This window comes from Antechinus flavipes, chromosome 3 (genome assembly GCF_016432865.1).
Source record: "Antechinus flavipes isolate AdamAnt ecotype Samford, QLD, Australia chromosome 3, AdamAnt_v2, whole genome shotgun sequence".
In the NCBI taxonomy this organism is placed as follows: Eukaryota; Metazoa; Chordata; class Mammalia; order Dasyuromorphia; family Dasyuridae; genus Antechinus; species Antechinus flavipes.
Genome location: NC_067400.1, coordinates 306993005 through 307011403, shown reverse-complemented (window position 1 = coordinate 307011403; position 18399 = coordinate 306993005). Strand labels below are relative to the sequence as shown.

The 18399-nt window shown below is 32.1% G+C and overlaps 1 protein-coding gene across 2 annotated transcripts in view; it reads right to left on the bottom strand.

The window, feature by feature from the left end:
* Positions 1 to 1657: 1657 nt before the first annotated feature.
* QTRT2 (queuine tRNA-ribosyltransferase accessory subunit 2) overlaps positions 1658 to 18399 on the bottom strand; it is a 49621-nt gene continuing 32879 nt past the window's right edge. For both annotated transcript variants that reach the window (XM_051985320.1, XM_051985318.1), the window contains exons 8-9: positions 4329 to 4446; positions 1658 to 3194 (exon numbers count right to left, since the gene is read on the bottom strand). In XM_051985320.1, coding sequence (XP_051841280.1) covers positions 2945 to 3194; positions 4329 to 4446 — 368 coding nt within the window. In that variant the 3' untranslated portion in view covers positions 1658 to 2944. The remainder of the gene's footprint in view (positions 3195 to 4328; positions 4447 to 18399) is intronic.

The window sequence follows — 18399 nt, the reverse complement described above, 5'->3', positions numbered from 1 at the left end:
GAATTGGGTTAGAGAGAATAATATAAATCTTATTAGGTATAAAAGTCTTTTTTAATTTATGGAGAAATAAGAGGGAATGGGAATACATAGGGGAAGGAGTCTTACTAAGGTATACAGATTAGAGAGTTAGTGGTCAGAAGTAAAGCAGATTTCTGAAGAGAAATATAGTAAAAAGAAAAACATCAAATTAAAATCCAATTAAACACCAGGACACTTAGGTGGGACAAGGGATAGAGCACCAGCCCTAGAATCAAGAAGGCTCATCTTCCTGCATTCAAATCTGACTTCAGATACTTACTAGCTACATGACCTGAGCAAGTTGCTTAATCCTGTTTAGCTTAGTTTCTTCATCTGCAAAATGAGCTATAGAAGGAAATGACAAATCACTCAAGTATCCTTGCCAAAGCAAAAGTCAGACACAACTAAAAAATGGCTCAACAACAATTAAGCACCAAATTGGAAATCCTGAAGGTGAGAATAATAAAACTGAATGTAAGAAAAATATAAAATTAATAATTAAAACTAGGAGCTGATTTTATATAAAAACCAGTAAAAGAGATAGCCATTGATTAATGTGAATAATTAAAAAAAAAAGGAAACCAAATCATTAGTATCAAGAATGAAAAGAGTGAATATACCACGAATGAAGAAGAAATTGAAGCAATCATTAGGAATAGTCTTGCCTAACTATATATCAATAAATTTATCAACTTATATGAAATGGAAGGACACTTACAAAAATGCCTAGATTCTTTTGCCTGCAGAAGAGGAAAAAGAATATATATATATATATTTTAGAAAGAGAAATTGAGAGGCAGCTGGATGGCACAGTAGATATAGAACTAACTAACCCTGAATGCAGGAGGACCTGAGTTCAAAGCCAACCTCTGACACTTAACACTTAACACTTCCTAGCTGTGTGACCTTGGGGCAAGTCACTTAACCCAAATTGCCTCAAAAAAACCCACAAATTAACAAACCAAAAAAAAAAAAAAAAAAAAAAGAAGAAGAAGAAAAGAAAAGAAAAGAAATTGAGCAAATGAGTTACCTCAGTAAAAAAAACATTAGGACTAGATAGATTTATAATTAAATTCTACCACATATTTAAATACCAACTAATTCCAATATTTAAAAAAATTATTTGGAATAACTTGCAAAGAAGCAATCCTACCAAACATTTTTTATGAAACAAATGTGGTGCTAATACTTAAACCAAAAAAAAAAAAGAAAAGAAAAAAAAAAAAGAAAAAAAAAAAAGAAAAAACAAAGAAAAAAAATTATTGTTCAATTTCACTAATTAACATTGATGCAAAAGTCCCAAATAAAATATTAGCTGGGAGACTACAACAACATATCACAAATATTATACATTGTGATAAAGTGGGATTTATACTAAAAATGCAGGGCTATTTCAATATAAGAAAAATCATAACAATAACAAAATCAACAATTAAATAATAATATCAACAGATAAAGAAAAGGCTTTTGAGAAAATATAACATTCATTCCTATTAAAAAATACTTGAAAGAATAGGTATAAGTGAATTTTTCCTTAAAATGATAAGTATCTACCTAAAAAGCATCAGCAAACATTATTTACAGCAAGAATAAGGTGGAAGTCTTCCCAATAAGACGAGGAATGAAGCAAAGATGATCATTATCACCATTATTATTTAATATTATATCATAAATGCTAGAAAGAGCAGTAAGAGAAGAAAAAGAAGTCAAAATAGGTAATGAGGAAATAATACTATTTTTTTTCACAGATGATATGATGGTATACTTGGAAAATTCTAGAGATTCAATTAAAAATTAGTTGAAATAATTTTCACAAAATAGCAGGATATAAAATAAACTCACATAAATCATCAACATTTTTATATATTATCAACAAAGTCCTGCAAGGAGAGAAAGTGGGAGATATTCTGTTTAAAATAATTATAGAGAATATAAATTACCTGGGAGTGTGCCTCTCAGAACAAATCTAGGAACTATATGAGCATAATTATAAAACATTTTTATACAAATAAAGTCAGATTTGAAAAACTGGAGAAAAATTAATTATTTATGGATGGAAAAAGCCAAAAATGATTAAAAATTCCACATAAAGTAATTTACATGTTCAGTAGCATTCCAATTAAACTACCAAAATTTTTATTTTATTGAGCTAAATGAAACAAAAACAAAATTCATTTGGAAGAATAAAAGGTCAGGATTATCAAAAGAATGGGGGGGGGGAGGAATTAAAGGAAGTAAGTGTTTAGCAGCTTCAGTTGGTGGTAATTATCAAAACTATCTGGTATTGGCTAAGAAATAGAATGGTCAATCAGTGGATTAGAATAGGCATACATATACAATAGTTAATTATTATAATAATCTTGTGTTTAATAAATGCAAAAATCTAAGCTTCTGAGACAAATCACTATTTGGTAAAAAGTGTTGGGAAAACCTAGCAGAAACTAGGTATAGAGAATTATCTTACACCATTTACCAAGAGAGATATTCTAAGTAAATTAGAAAAGCATGAAACATATTATATATCAGATTTATGGATAAAAGAAGAATTTGTGAATATACTGAATAAAAAATATGATCATATCAACCACGAAGGACTTACAGTGAAGATACTATCCAAATCCAGAGGAAAAAATGTCACATGGAAATATGTATATATCTCTCAAATATTGACATTCTCTGATGCAGGGCTGAGACAGAAGGAAACAACTTGAAACTCAAAATGTAATCAAAATGATAATAAAGATGTTGATGATGATAAATATATAAAAAAAGAAAAGCCCTTTGGAAATCTTAAAACAGCATATAAATGTTAAATACTGCTATTATTATTGGTCCCAAAGCCCAGAAATCAATGCTGGGTTTGTTAAATAATCTGAGTTTCTTCATTTGTTCCACTGAGCACAAATTCAATGTTTATGATTATCTTCTATTTCCTGGGCCTCAAGATGCTTGCTTGCTTGCAGATGAGTTCCTTTAGCTGTCCCAGTCTGCCCTTTCTCAGAGCTTCTCTAATAGCACAGAAGAAGCCAAAATAGTGCTGAAAATTATGCATCATGAGGAGAACTCCAGCTAGCAGCTCATTAGTCACTAGGAGGTGGTGGACATAAGCCCGACTATGATTCTTACAGCAATAGCAGGAACAGCCCTCAACCAAAGGACCAAAATCCTCACGGTACCTGAGAAAAAAATTAAATTGACAAGACTGACAGTTTGAAACTGACTGAAATGGAAAGCTAAAACAGAGATTGCTGAATAATCTCTAATAATATATGATGACACCGGTGTTCTCAAACATACACACAAGGCACATGATAGATTCTTAAATGACATTAATATTGTTATTAATAATATTGTGTAACTATTAAATAAAACAATAAAAACATCATTAAAGATGCTCTTTAATTACATGACTATATGTATTTTTATTATTGCTATTAATAATGCCATAATTAATTATGCTATTATTGATCATAATAAAAAATATTAGAAATCCTCTTTAATGATATAACTTGCTATCAATAATGCTATTATTAAATATGTTATTGGTATTATGTTATAAATAACACTGTAAAAATAAAAATAACATTAATGGAGATGTTTAATTTTAAATATCTTATTTACAAAAACACTGTGCCTCCATAAAGGGCTTCCTTAATGTTCTCCTTAGCTTCTTATTTATCATGGCTAAATATATGATTCAAGATTCACACAACTAAAAGGACTTTGGACAATTTATAGGTTGAAAAACAATTTTTAAAAAAATACAATAAATTAAAGGTAAAACAGAACAAGATCTTTTTTAAGGCAGGGATTCTAAATGATGAGTCTATAAACCTGCTTTAAAAAAAATTTTTTTAAATAACCATTTCAATATAATTTGTTTCCCTCATAATCCTAAGTACTTTATTTTGTGCATTTAAAAATGCTTTTTCTGAGAAGGGATAGTCCCCAGGAGTAAAACACAAACATAAAATAACAGAAAATAAAATTTCAGAACCCCTGATCTTAGGTACCACAAAAGGGCAATTTTGTGCCTAAGATTTATGGTAACTTTTCTAAAGCAAAAAGGAAAAGATTGGGAGTTATATAATAAGTACTTTCTAAAAGAAAAAAAGTATATACTTGAATTTAAAGAGAAAAAAATGTTACTGGGCCCTCACAAGCATACACAAAAAACAGTCAGTCAGAATGAGTTCAAAAAGAATATTGACACGAGATGACATTAGTTGCACAAACTATTTTTAAAAAGGAATAAAAAGCACACACTGAAAAGGAAAACTCAGTCATCAACAACAAAAAAAGTCACTCACTTTTTTTCTTTCAGATTTATTTCAAATGCTGTTTCCGGAATGCATTTGATTGTTGTAACTTTATCTATATGATCCCTGTTGTCTCCTCCTTCTTTCTTTTCCCCATTTTGTTGTAAAACTATAGGACAAAACAGTAACAAAAGATCAAAGATGACAATACAGAGAAGATTTGTGTGCTCTAGTCTCTTGACATATTTTTCTTGGTTATTCCTCATGACAAAGGTCATATAGTCAGCATTTTAAATCAGTTAAGTTTTAATGATAATTTTTTAAACACTCAACAATCTTCAAATATATATATAGATATAGATACAGATATCTTTTGTCTATAAAAACGCAGACATATTCAAATAGAAGAACATGAACAAAAGAAGTAATTACGTACTTGAATCATTAACATTCTATTATTTGCTTTAAAAAGTGTGTATATAATAACCTTAACAACATAGTAACAAAGTTTTCTGTTTACTGTCTATCCAGCATTCTTATTATTCTGTTGGTCTTATTTTCTCCATTTTGCATCTTTTTATATAAGGGTTCCCATATTTACAATAAATATAATACAATAAACATTTATTAAGTACCCATTATGTGTCCTGAACTGTGCTAAATCATTTGATCTTTTGTGCACCAAGCCAACCTCTAGACTCTAAATTGAAGGACAGTTTCTGATTTGGATCAATGGAGGATTTCCTTAATGGGAGTTTCCTACACCAAAGAATTCGTAATTTACCAATTTTTCTTTTTAATCAAAACTTTTTTTTTCTTTTTTTTTAATAGCTTTTTATTTACAAGTTATATGCATGGGTATTTTACAAGCATTGACAATTGCCAAACCTTTTGTTCCAATTTTTCCCCTCCTTCCCCCCACCCTCTGCCCTAGATGGCAGGATGACCAGTAGATGTTAAATATATTAAAGTATAAATTAAATACAAAATAAGTATACATGACCCAACCGTTATTTTGCTGTATAAAAAGAATTGGACTCTGAAATAGTGTACAATTAGCCTGTATAGGAAATCCAAAATGCCAGCAGGCAAAAATATAGGGATTGGGAATTCAATGTAATGGTTCTTAGTCATCTCCCAGAGTTCTTTCTCTGGGTGTAACTGGTTCAGTTCATTACTGCTCCATTGGAACTGATTTGGTTCATCTCATTGCTGAAGATGGCCACGTCCATCAGAATTGATCATCATATAGTATTTGTTGTTGAAGTATATAATGATTTCCTGGCCCTGCTCGTTTCACTCAGCATCAGTTCATGTAAGTCTCTCCAGGCCTTTCTGAAATCATCCTGTTGGTCATTTCTTAAAAAACAATAATATTCCATAATATTCATATACCACAATTCATTCAGCCATTCTCCAATTGATGGGCATCTACTCAGTTTCCAATTTCTAGCCACTACAAACAGGGCTGCCACAAACATTCTTGCACATACAGGTCCCTTTCCCTTCTTTAGTATCTCTTTGGGGTATAAGCCCAGTAGTAACACTGCTGGATCAAAGGGTATGCACAGTTTGATAACTTTTTGAGCATAGTTCCAAATTGCTCTGCAGAATGGTGGGATGTGTTCACAATTCCACCAACAATGTATCAGTGTCCCTGTTTTCCCACATCCCCTCCAACATTCTGCATTATCTTTCCCTGTCATTCTAGCCAATCTGACAGGTGTGTAATGGTGTCTCAGAGTTGTCTTAATTTGCATTTCTCTGAATAATAATGACTTGGAGCATCTTTTCTTATGGCTAAAAATAGTTTCAATTTCTTTGTCTGAGAATTGTCTGTTCGTATCCTTTGACCATTTATCAAATGGAGAATGTCTTGTTAATCAAAACTTCTAACATAGACCATTAATGCAAACAACTAATCTGGCAATGTGTTTTGCAAAAAAGTCTGCTCTGTTCCTTTGACTGCTTATCTATTAGGGAATGGATCTTACTTAGAGATGTGCATAAATTCTCCACAGATTTTTGATGCAAGACTTAGAAATGTTTCTAGCAAGGAATCTTCCCCAATCTGTTTCTCTGCTTCTTATTCAGCTTGTTTTTGATTATACAAAACTTCTTTTCATATACTCAAGTATGTCTAGTTTGTCTTTTGCTACTTCTCTATTCAATGAACAGCTAAGCATTTTTCACTTCTCTGCCACTGCAGAAGACATCATTTCATTATTTTCTCATTTAAAAACTTTAAAATGTTTAGAAAGTTGATTCATTTAGACATTATCATACTAAATTTCAATTGTGGTTCTGAAATTTGGATTCTAAACACTTTTCCCACTAAATTGCTATGCAATAATCCCAACAGCTTTTACTGAATAATGATTTGCTTCCCCAGTATTATATAAACTTAGATTTTATTAAATACCAGCCTGCTGGATTCATCTGATTCAGGTTCAGTTGTCTAATTTGTTCCACAGATCTTTAAAAAAAAAAAAAAAAAAAAACTCCCAACCTACTTGGCACTATATAGTTTTGATAATTACTGCTTTATTGTATAATTTAAGATCTGGCAAAGCAAGTCCACCTTCCCTTAAAAAAATAATTATCTTCTTAGCAAAGAACTTTTCCCTCATTTAATTCTACAAAGAATTCCCTGGAATTTCAATTAGTATTGAATTGAATCTACATTTAATTTGAGCCATATTTTTTTATTTTAATAGTTCAGCCCACTCATATGGCACTACATCTCTTCAATTATTTAATTTTCCCTCTATTTCTGTAAAGAAATGTTATTATTTTTTAAATATCAAAATATTAATAAAGATTATTCTAAAATATTTTTAAAAGTCATTTTATTTAGTGATCCCCTTGCTGGGACCTCTCTTCACTGTTCTCTCTCTTCACCTCTACCTCAAAATTCCTAACTTCCTTCAAAATCCTCAGATCAAGCCCCTCTTTCTGCATTAAGTCTTTCTTTACTCTCAAACTGCCAGTCCTTCTCTCCCCTTCTGTATATGTTTCTATATATTTCTTTATACATGTGTGCACACACACATATGATGTCTCTTGTTCAAATGTTAATTTCCTTCAGGGCAGGGACTGTTTTTCTTTTGTTCCCTAATATTAACACATGGCACAGAGTAGTTACTTAATAAATGCTTACAGACTGATTATCAACTGATTTACACAGTATTTCTGCAGCTCTACTTTTCAAAATGACTAGTGACGACGCAGAAGCACAATTCTCATTTTCTACACTAGACACAACCTGATTCAATTTTGAACCTGGATTTGGCTTTATCTCAGACTATTCCTATACTTTTACACCTTCATTCAGGAGAATAGGGAAATTAATTCACCTCAGATATCTTGGGGTTATTGTTCGTTCATTTTAGAAGAGGAGCACCTTATGTGATTTTCCCCCCCTTTTGATCTGATTTCTTTTGTGCAACATGATGAATATAAAAATTGTTTAGAAGAATTGCACATTTAACCTATATCAGATTGCTTGTTGTTTTGGGGAAGGGGGAAGGAGAGAGGGAGAAAATTTTGGAGCATTATGATTTTGCAAAGGTAAATGTTGAAAACTAACTTCGCATGTATTTGGAAAAATAAGATACTATTAAAAATATTTTTAAAAGAGGAAATCTTCACATCACAAAATGTTCCTCCCCAGTTAAGCACATTACCTCTTATTTCCTCACCTAGCAAGGGTATTCAAACCTTGACTCCACCTCCTCGGTCTCTTCTTCCCTCTAACTAGAGAGGAGTCCAAAGGACAGAGGTGGAACCCGAAGGATAAAAAGCCAAATTCCTCCAAATGCTTTCCTATGTAGAGGGCAGAAACTGGACTCCACTCCATTTTGGACCTGCTACTCTGCCTGATTTCAACTCCCTTGAACAAGATACCCTTGGTTCCAGGTACCCCTGGTGTCCCATCTCTCCATTCCTCTTTCTTGTCTCCTTTAGTGTACAGTCTCCCCATTTAGATTAAAAATTCCTTGAAGGCCGGGACAGATTTTGTTTTTATTAATTGTATCCCCAAGGCTTAGCACAGATACCCAGCACCCAGTGGGTGCTTCATAAGTATTTATTAGACTTGATTAGTAGAAAAATGTTTAATATAACAGAAATATATATATACACACACACACACACACACACACACACACACACACATATATATGTGTGTATATATATATATATATATAGAGAGAGAGAGAGAGAGAGAGAGTGTGTGTGTGTGTGTGTTTGTATACATATTATCTTGACTGTGTTTCCTTGGAATGAATGGTTTATTTATGACTACCTATACTAAGATTTTTAGACACCTTATACACACACACACACACACACACACACACACCTGTCTATCTATCTATCTACATATACACACCTATACATTTATATATATATATAGGGTGTCCTAAAAGTCTTAGTATAGTATATAAAAATTATTTTAAAAAAAACAAACATTCAAGATTACAAAAGATTTAGCAGCTATTACTACCAGTTGACTACTGTCAGTAATACTTTTAGCTAGCATTTACATAATATCTTAATCACTTTATATATTTTAATTTATTTGATCTAGCACACTACTATAAAGGAGAGAAAATCTGAATGTGATATTCGAAAAGGTAAAACATATTCTGCAAGATCTGAGTATAACTCTACATGGGGAAAATGACCTTCAATGGCATAAAGAACTATCAAAAATTCCTGATAAGAAGATCTCTGAAATTCAAACACAGGAGTCAAGAGAAACCTGAAAAGGTAAATACATCTGGATAATTGGAAGAGGTGCAATAATGATTAAATACATATAGATGAAGAGGCCAGTGTCTCTTCAAAACCTTAATATTTTTAAGGATTATACTGAGAGTTAAATAAAACAGAAACAGCTCTGAGTGGTTTTTGCCTTGATAGTTTTAAGAGAAAAGGAGGAAAAGAAGAGTAAAAGAAATACATTAGGTTTAAAAAATGAGAAGAAGATAGGACTCACAAGTGGAGTGTGCAAAGAGAATAATTTGCAAATGTGAAAGAAGGGTTGAGGCGACACGTGTTGAGGCAACACATGCCCTTTTATGTAAACTGGACAAAAGAGTTGAAAATACATCCACACATACACAAAGAGTTTGGCATAGAAATACATTAAACTCAATGAAGTTAATGAAGTAACAGATGACATCTGGAACACTGTGTTCAGTCTGAATACAATATTATAGAAAGAACAAGGAGGAATGTGTTCAGAGAAAAGTGACTGGGATAATAAAGGGTCTGCACACCATATTATATAATGAGCTGGTAAAAGAAGGATATTTAAGTGGGAAGCAAAAGGGTTTAGGGAATAGGAGAGGTGTTTTCAAATACTTGAAGGGCTTGCCTATAGAAGAAGGATTAGAATTGTTTTCTTGTTCCCTAAAAGGCTGATCTGTCCAGAAGAATCAGGAGCAATATTTATAAATTGCAAAGAAGCAAATTTAGGCAAGATGTATGAAAAAATTCCCAAGGATTAAAATTTTCCAAAAGTGGATTGGTTTTGGGGAGGAATGTGAAGAGTTCATCTTCCTTCAAGGTCCTCAAAGAGAAGTGAGAGAATTGCTTTTCTGGGGGATTGTAAAATGTTCAGAAGACACGGGTTAGATGTCTAAGAATTTTTTCCAAATGTGTTACTTTTTTAAAAATTAAATATAAGTATATCAATTGTATTGCTCATTAAAAAATAAGCTTTGTTTTATTTACTAATGTGATTGTTCTCGTTTTATATATTTATATATTAATTCTAATGACTTCTTATGCATGTTTCTGCTGTATTCATTTGTCCATTTTCTAAGTTTTTCAACTCCAAATTCAATACAATAATTTCTAACTCTTTTATCACTATAAGTATTCAGAGATAAACATTTGCCTCAGAGAACTATATTGGCTAAATTACATAAATTTGATATATGTACTTAATTTTAACCCTAAATATAATTTTATTTTTTTACTGGTACTATACTTTGATCTTTGATCTAAGTATCACTCAACAATTTATTTTATACCTTCATGTAGGCCTGCATCTTTTGATCCAAATTACTTTTATTATGTTATCATCTATGTGAAAAATACTAAAAGTTAGGTCTCCACAAGATGTTACAATTTCAAAGTGATGTAAAATAACAAGTATCACTGACCAATCAGCTTTCAGATGAAGAAACTAGTCTAATCTCAAAGTTCTTGATAAAAGGGGCCGGGCTCAAAATTAGTCTAAACCAGCCTGATCAATGAAGACTTTTCTTCATTGTGCTTGCTTAAGAGGCTCATTGCATATTATCTGACACACCACAAGGGAGGAGATAGTTGCCATTTTTGAACAAGGGATGTATGACCAGGAAGGGTGAACATGTCTAGGAGCAATATGTAAGAAGATGGATGAAGAAGACTGTAAACCTGAAGGGCTTGGACCAATCAGAACTGTGAAAAGAGGAGTAGGACTAAACTAGACAGTATAAAGGCTTGTTTCCCCTTCTGTATGTATGTGTCTACACACACCCACTTGTGTAGGAGTGTATTAAAAAGTTTAAATTACTTCATTCACCCTGAGGTTGTTCATTTACTGGACCCTTTTGGGGGAATCAGAATATTATTTCTAACAGTCTGCCAGCATAATGTTTCCAATGTCTAATTTTCTGAATTTGTTAAACATTTCTTCTTATTCTGGAGAATAATCAATTTCTATGAACATTCTATTATGTATGAGCAAAAAGCATATTTCCCTCTTTGTCCTATTCAGTTTTCTTCATGTATCTTTTTAGCACTCTATTGTTCTTAACTTTTTTTCTCCTGATTCACCTTTTTTATTTATATGAATCTGTTACTGGGATAGCTAGGTAGTGCATAGCACACAAAACGCTAGGCTTAAGAGTCAGGAAGCCTCATCTTCCTGAGTTCAAATCTGGTCTCAGACATTAGCTGTGTGACCCTGGGCAAGTCACTTAACCCTGTTTGCCTCAGTTTCCTCATTTGTAAAATGAGTTGGAGAAGGAAATGGCAAACCACTCCAGTATCTTTGCCAAGAAAACCCCAAAGTGGGTCACAAAGAGTCAGACACTTAGGAATGAATCTTTGACCCTAGGCTTGGCAGTCTATCTACTCAGCCACCTAGTTACCATAAATAAAATACACTCTACAATAGAATTTTATTTCATGCTTTCCTTTGGAAATCAACTAATAAATTATTTTATATGTACCTTAAAAAGAAATGGCTACATATATAAATGGGAAAAATCAACAAAATTTGAAGACTTTGATTAATGAGTTTTTTCATGTATGAAAAAAAGGTAGACTTTTTTTCAATCAAGCATAGAATTTATCCCATAGAATTCAACAAAAACTTAATATGAAATCTTTAGAGTATTTATGGTTCTAAATGTACTGGTGGAAACAATTTAGACCGGAAATAGAGTAATGAAAACTTAAGTGTTTGTGGAGTATCTATAATATGTGAATTAAAAGAATGTTCTGGCCTGCATTAAAGACCAAACAAAACACTCATCCTCTCAGAATTTAGTTCATTTGAATTCCTTAGTGCTTAGATGTCTTTTCATCTAGATTAAAGATTTGAGTTCCTTTGTGAAAAGGTGGCAGTCTCTTAAAAAAAAAAAAAAAACTTAATGAAGTGTCAAATTAAAAGGACTAAAAGTACCAACAAGTTTCTGGTTCAGTTCTGGTTTTAAGATGAGTTTAGAAAACAGAAGAGAAATAGAAAATGAAATAAAAAATTCAATAGAAAGCCTGGAGAAGCAACATTCTTTTATAAATCTGAAGCATTAGAGCCCTGCTCAAAGTGTCCATGGAAATTCTATAAAGCACTTACAGAGATGCACATGTCTCCACCCACTTAGACATCTGAGAGAAGGGACAGAATCAGACTAAGCAGAAAAAAGAAATGCAAGTGCAGAGCATCAATAACAACAGTGATTAGCAATACAATCTGCCAAAAGCTTTTTCTGAAATATATTGATATAATGATTTTTAATTAATTTTGCTACAAATGAGGTTGTTTTATAAGTTAATCACAATGTAATTCACAATGAATAATTCTTTAGATATTATCTCCCTTGCTAATATTTTATTTAAAATTGTATACATCTTAATTTACTAGATATAATTGGTCTATAGTTTTCCTTTCTCATTTGTTGGAATACACAGGAGTGTTGTTGGAATACATGGGAGCTACCTGACATGGCTGCTGGAGATCCAACCCAGAATGGATCTCCTCTTGTGAGAAGACAATACAAGGAGACTGAAAGGCAATTGCTGTTCTCTAACTTCTCTGACTGAGAGGCCTTTGCATTGTCTGACATCCCACCTCTTCCCTCTGCCTCCAATTTATCTTATTTCCAGTCCACAACACCTGTGTCAGCAAAGGCTGCCCTGCAACTCCTTCAGATGTTATGATCCACAGCTGTGGAGGCTCTTGGAGAATTGACCTGTCCCTTAACATTCATTAATGAATCAACATCATGTCTGTGTCACAGAAGGAATTTTGCAGGATCCTTCCTTAGCTATTTTTGTAAACTATATAACACTGGAATTAATATCCTTTGAATATGTGATCAAATTCATATATGAATCTACCTTTTTTAGAAGTTCATGTATGGCTTATTCAATTTTTTCCTCTGAAATTTGGTTTTGTAAATTTCCTGCTTCTTATTCTGTTAACTTGGGTGTTTTAACACTGCAAATATTAATTTATTTCATTTAAATTGATCATTTTGTTAGCATACTGCTATGCAAAAGTTTTTCAAACTAGTCTTTATTTCTTAATTTGTTGTAAATTCTCATTTTTTTTTCATTTTTGATACTAATTATTTGTTTTTCCGCTTTTTTAAAAAATCAAGTTGTTTTATCTATTTTATTGGTTCCCCTCCTGGAAAAAAAAAATCCAGATTCTACTTTTATATATAATGCTACTGTTGTTTTTTAATTTTCTCAATTAATTCTTTAATTTTTAAGATTTTAATTTTGGTATTCAATTAATGTTATTAATATCCTGATTTTTGAGTGTTCTTAGTTCTATCTTAATTCATTGCTGTTTTTTTCCCCTCTTTTTTGTTAATAACTGTTTAGAGAGATAAAATTTCTGATCTCCAAATTTTAAAGTATTGTTATAGTTATTATCTTTAATACAATTTCCTATCATTTTCATGATTTGTTCTTTGGCCCAGTGATTCTTAAGGATTAAGCTATTTAGTCTCCAACAGATTTTTAATGGACAGTTAAGGTGATGCAGTAGATAAGAGTCCCAGGCCTAAAGTCAGAAAAATTCATTTTTCTGAGTTCAAATCTGGCCTCAGATACTAACTAGCTGTGTGATGTGAGCAAGTCACTCAACACTGCTTGCCTGAGTTTCCTTATTTGTAAAATGAGCTGGAAAAGGAAATGGCAAACTATTCCATATCTTTGCAAAAAAATCCCAAGTGGTGGCACATCTGAACAAGATTTTTAATACTCTTTTCCCACTGGCTCTTCAATTCGTATAGTTTTACTGGCTAATTCTCCTTGTAATTCATTTATATTTCTGCTTTAAGTATTTGTAACCTATGTTGAATATGTTAAAGTAAATTCATCATTTGTTATCTTTCACCAAAATGCATCTTTTTTGCTTTTATCTTTTTAATTTTATTTTTTCTGTTGCTATGTCTAAAATCATAATAGCTAATCCTGATTTTTTTGTGTTCAGCTGAGACATAATAAGACTGCTCTAACCCTTTAATTTTAACTTTGTGTTTTTATGTTTCAAGTATTTTTTCTGTACAATACATTGTTGGATTTTGCTTTCAGTCACTGTTATAATCTCTTCCATTTCATGGGTGAATTTTCATTCATAGTGACACTAGTTAATTATTTCCTATTCACATATGCCTTTTTTTTTTCTCTATATTTTTGTCTTTCTGTTTAGTTCAGGCTATCACTCTTTTCTCTCCCTTTACCCCTGTTAATCTTTTCTTAACTATTCCTCTCCAAGCTTGAGTTGTTTATTTGTTTTTTAATAATTATTCCCTCCCCTGATCTAACTTCCCTCTTATATTCCCTTTTCCCTCATTCTACTTGTATCCCTGTTGAGCTTTAATATTATTTCCATACCACCTTTGACCAACCTCCTTTGACTAGCTTAGATGAAATGAAATTGAAGTCACAATTTGTTCCTCTTATTTCTTCCATGTTTGCATATAGTTCTACTTGCACAGCTTGATTATGTATATTAACAAACTCCACCCACCCCCCCATCTTTTCTCCCATTTCCTCTTAAGGTATCTCTTCTTCCTTCCTCCCTTTTCTTTTTTCATACAGCGTCTTCAAAACATTATAAAACTATAGGTGTTCTGTTTCAAATGACTACTACATTAACCCCACTATGATATTAAGATTCTGAAATAATCCTTTTAATATCTATACTTTCTATTAGTATGCTAACAGTTTTTCTTTATAAGTTCATTCCAATTATTCATTTGTGGCTACTTTTTAATTTTTTCTTGTCTTTCAAAATTTTTATTTCAAAGTTCTTTTTTAGTTTTTTATTATTAATATTTTAGAATCCTCTATTTTATTGAAGATGTGTTTTTTTAACTCATGTAAGGTGAACTTAATTTTTCTAAGTAAGTTATTCTTAACTGTAGGGTTTTGTTTTGTTTTTTGCATTTTGCAATACTTATTCCATGCTCTCCACTTCTTAAGAGTGATAGCAGATAAATATTGTGCAATCCCGATTGTGGTTCTTCAGTATTTGAATCCTGTTTTTCTAACAGTTTGAGGTGTTTTTTCCTTTGTCTGGAAGTTCTGGATTTTGACAATGACATTGCTGGGAGTTTTCATTTTGAGATTTGTTACGAAAAGTGATTAGTGGATTCTTTCTATTTTCAGATTTCTCTCTTGTTTTAATATGTTTAGGCAATTTTGCTGAAAGATTTCTTGAAATATAACATCCAGGTCCTTTTTTACTTTTTTGGCCATAGAATTCAGGTAAGCCTATTATTCCTAAGTTATCTCTCTTAGAACTAATTTCCAAATCAGTTATTTTTTTATATGTTATCCTAAGAATTCTTATTGTCTCTTACCATCATTAATTTCAACTTAGTCCATTTTGATTTTGGGAAAGTTGATTACTAAAGTTTTATATAACTTCTGTTACAGTGCTGGACCTTTTCCCCTTCTATAGTTCTAATTTCCTCTATAACCTCCTTTAAACTCGAATCATTTCTTTGAAGAATTCTAATTGTTCCTGTGTTTTGATTACAGGTATTGCTTTTTCTTTAAAAAAATTTTTTTTAATCTTAGAAGTCTGTCAGTTTCTCATCAATCTCTTAAGATCTCAAATGTCACTTAAGGCCTAGATTTGTTTCACTTTCATCCCTAAAGGAATCTGTATAATATTTATAGGGTGAGCTGTTTATTAATCAGATTAATTGTGGGACAGAGTTGAGATATACTGTTTCTTCTACTTAGCCATCTGGGTCCAAAAGAGTCCCCTTCTATAGCACACAGAAGTTTCTAAAAGGGAAAACAGCTTGGAAAAATTAAAGTGTTTTCACAGAAAGTGTTAGAGTATTCTAATTGTAATAACAGAACCTTGAGAATGGAAAAGAAGCCATAATTTAAAAGCATTAAGGTATGCAAAGAGAAAAAGATTCTTAAAGAAAAAGATGAATTAACTTTTATCAAAGAGTTCAAAAGCTCTCTTTTCCTCGTTCATAATTATGGTCACTTGGTTCAGAACGTTTCCTTTCTAAGATGTGAATAGAAGCAGTTTAATGTTTTTAAATTCTATTTACTATAGAAATGGTTTTATGCTTCAAAATTCAATGCTTCTAAGAAGCTCTCATACCTTAGAAGAAAATTCTTTGTGAGTTACTGTGGCCAAACAATCCATTTAAAGCTGACTTTCATATAATGAATCTCTCCAAACTTAGCAAGATTAGTCCTTGGACAACAGATATATAATTCCATCAGAGTCCACATTCAAAATCTTTCAAGCTGGTAAGGTCAGTCAAACATTAAATACCTTTTCACAACTTTTCTACAACCTATTGTTACCTCCATCCTACAATGACACATAAGGATAGCTATCCAGGGAAAAGAAAATTATTTCACAGTACTAATACTATGAATATTAATACTAGATAGGATTAATATAATAGGAAGAACTAGATAATTTATTCTGTGAACGGTTTTTGCTAACATGCCAGTGCTTAAAGAAACAGTATGAAAGACATGGAACAAGACTGATTTCAAATAACATTCAGGATGTTTTTCTTTTGTTAATCAGGATATCTCAACAAGGCCTCATTATGGTAGGAAGCTATCCCTGGCTTCTCAAAGATTATTATGCCAGGAGAGTAAAAACTCTTGAAGATATTTACATTTTTAGAAACATTACAGAGAATATAAAAGCACTGTGACACCATGTCCTCCCAAACTACCCCATCATCCCTTTAAACTAAAACTCATAAAACAGAATTAGGACAGCTTCAAGTCATTGGTCTAACCTGAATGAAAGTCCTTTATCAAATCTTTCATTCTCAATTCCCAAATGAAGTCCTGAAGTGATGTCTTTTTACATCATTTTTAAGAAAGATCTCACCCAAGGGATCTTAACTTTCTTAGTGTTATGGACCCTTTTGGCTATCAGATAAAGCTTGGACACACTTCTTGGAATAATATTCTTAAATACACAAAATAAAATACCTAGGAATTACAAAAGGAAATCAATTATAGTAATAATTTCTCTTTATTTCTCACCATGCTATATTCTAGACCATGCCACAAAAATGTCTCCATCCTAGAAGACCAGTTCAGCTATGGAATTCATATCTTCAATATCTGTGGTCCCAACCTCGATTGGACTCCTTGTCCCAGAATTTCCCTTTAAAGAAGATAGTCTTACAAGCCCTCTCTTCATTTTTCATCAGAACCCATACCCATTTCAGCTTCTTCCTGGCACTTAACACAACACCTGGCATACCGTAAGAGCTTAGTAAAGACCCTGACTGACTGATCAAGTATTAAAAGTAAAAGTTCACAGGTGCCAGACTGGAATAAGAAGTCCTGTTCTAGTTTGACAGACTGAATTCAGTATTCACTAATTAGAGGTCCTGGTCATGAACCAGTTCTGTACTACTATTTAAACAAAAAACCAACTCTTTACCTCATCTACTTAAAGCAAAGTCAAAACAAACCAAGGTAACAAAAACACTTCATGGAATACTTGGTCATCATATATTGCACTGTCCATAATATGCATTTGCAAAACAAACAAACAAAAAACTTTTGAAAATCATTGCAGCCTGGGTACCAACAGTTTTTCTCTATCCAAAAGAGAAAAATATGACTTGGGAAAGCCTGATCTATCTATTCCTTTCTCACGCCTTTATCAAACAGTCCCTTAATGAATATGTGGATTAATTGTATAAAGATTTTAAAGATGAAAAGATGATTCAACAAACACTTTTTTTTTAATGTGCAAAGCATACTTTATTCCCCACCCTGCATTCCAGTGAACTCTGGCCTCTTTTCCATCTCTGGACTCTAGCCATTTGATTTCATAACTGTTCTACCATATCTAGAATTCTCTCCTTTTTCATCTCTGCTTCCTGACTTCCTTCAAGTTACACTGGGACTCTACACAGAAGTAGAAATGGCACTAAAGAAACAAAGATGGAAAGAGCACTGTGATGAGGTCCTCTGGGTGCTTCTTTTGCATTGATTAGACCCTGAGTATACAATAAGAATGTTTATAAAGGAGGTAACACAACTGAAGTATCAGTTCTCAAGATTTTTGAAAGAAAGAAGGATATCAAATGCTTGGAAAAAACTATGGCCCTTACAACTACTGAGAAAAAGTAAATAAGGAAACATCCATAACTACAAATACAATAGCCAGACTACTTAGAGACTTTACATAAGTTATCTTCTAATCAAGAAACACATTCCCTCCTCCAATCCATTTCTTAGAATTCTTAGCTTCTCTTCAAAGTTCCTCTTAGATGCCTTCTCTTATGAGAGGTCTCTCCTAATATTCTTAGTTATTCATGTTCTCTTCTTCCTTAAATTGCCTTGTATTTACTTATCTAAGTAAATG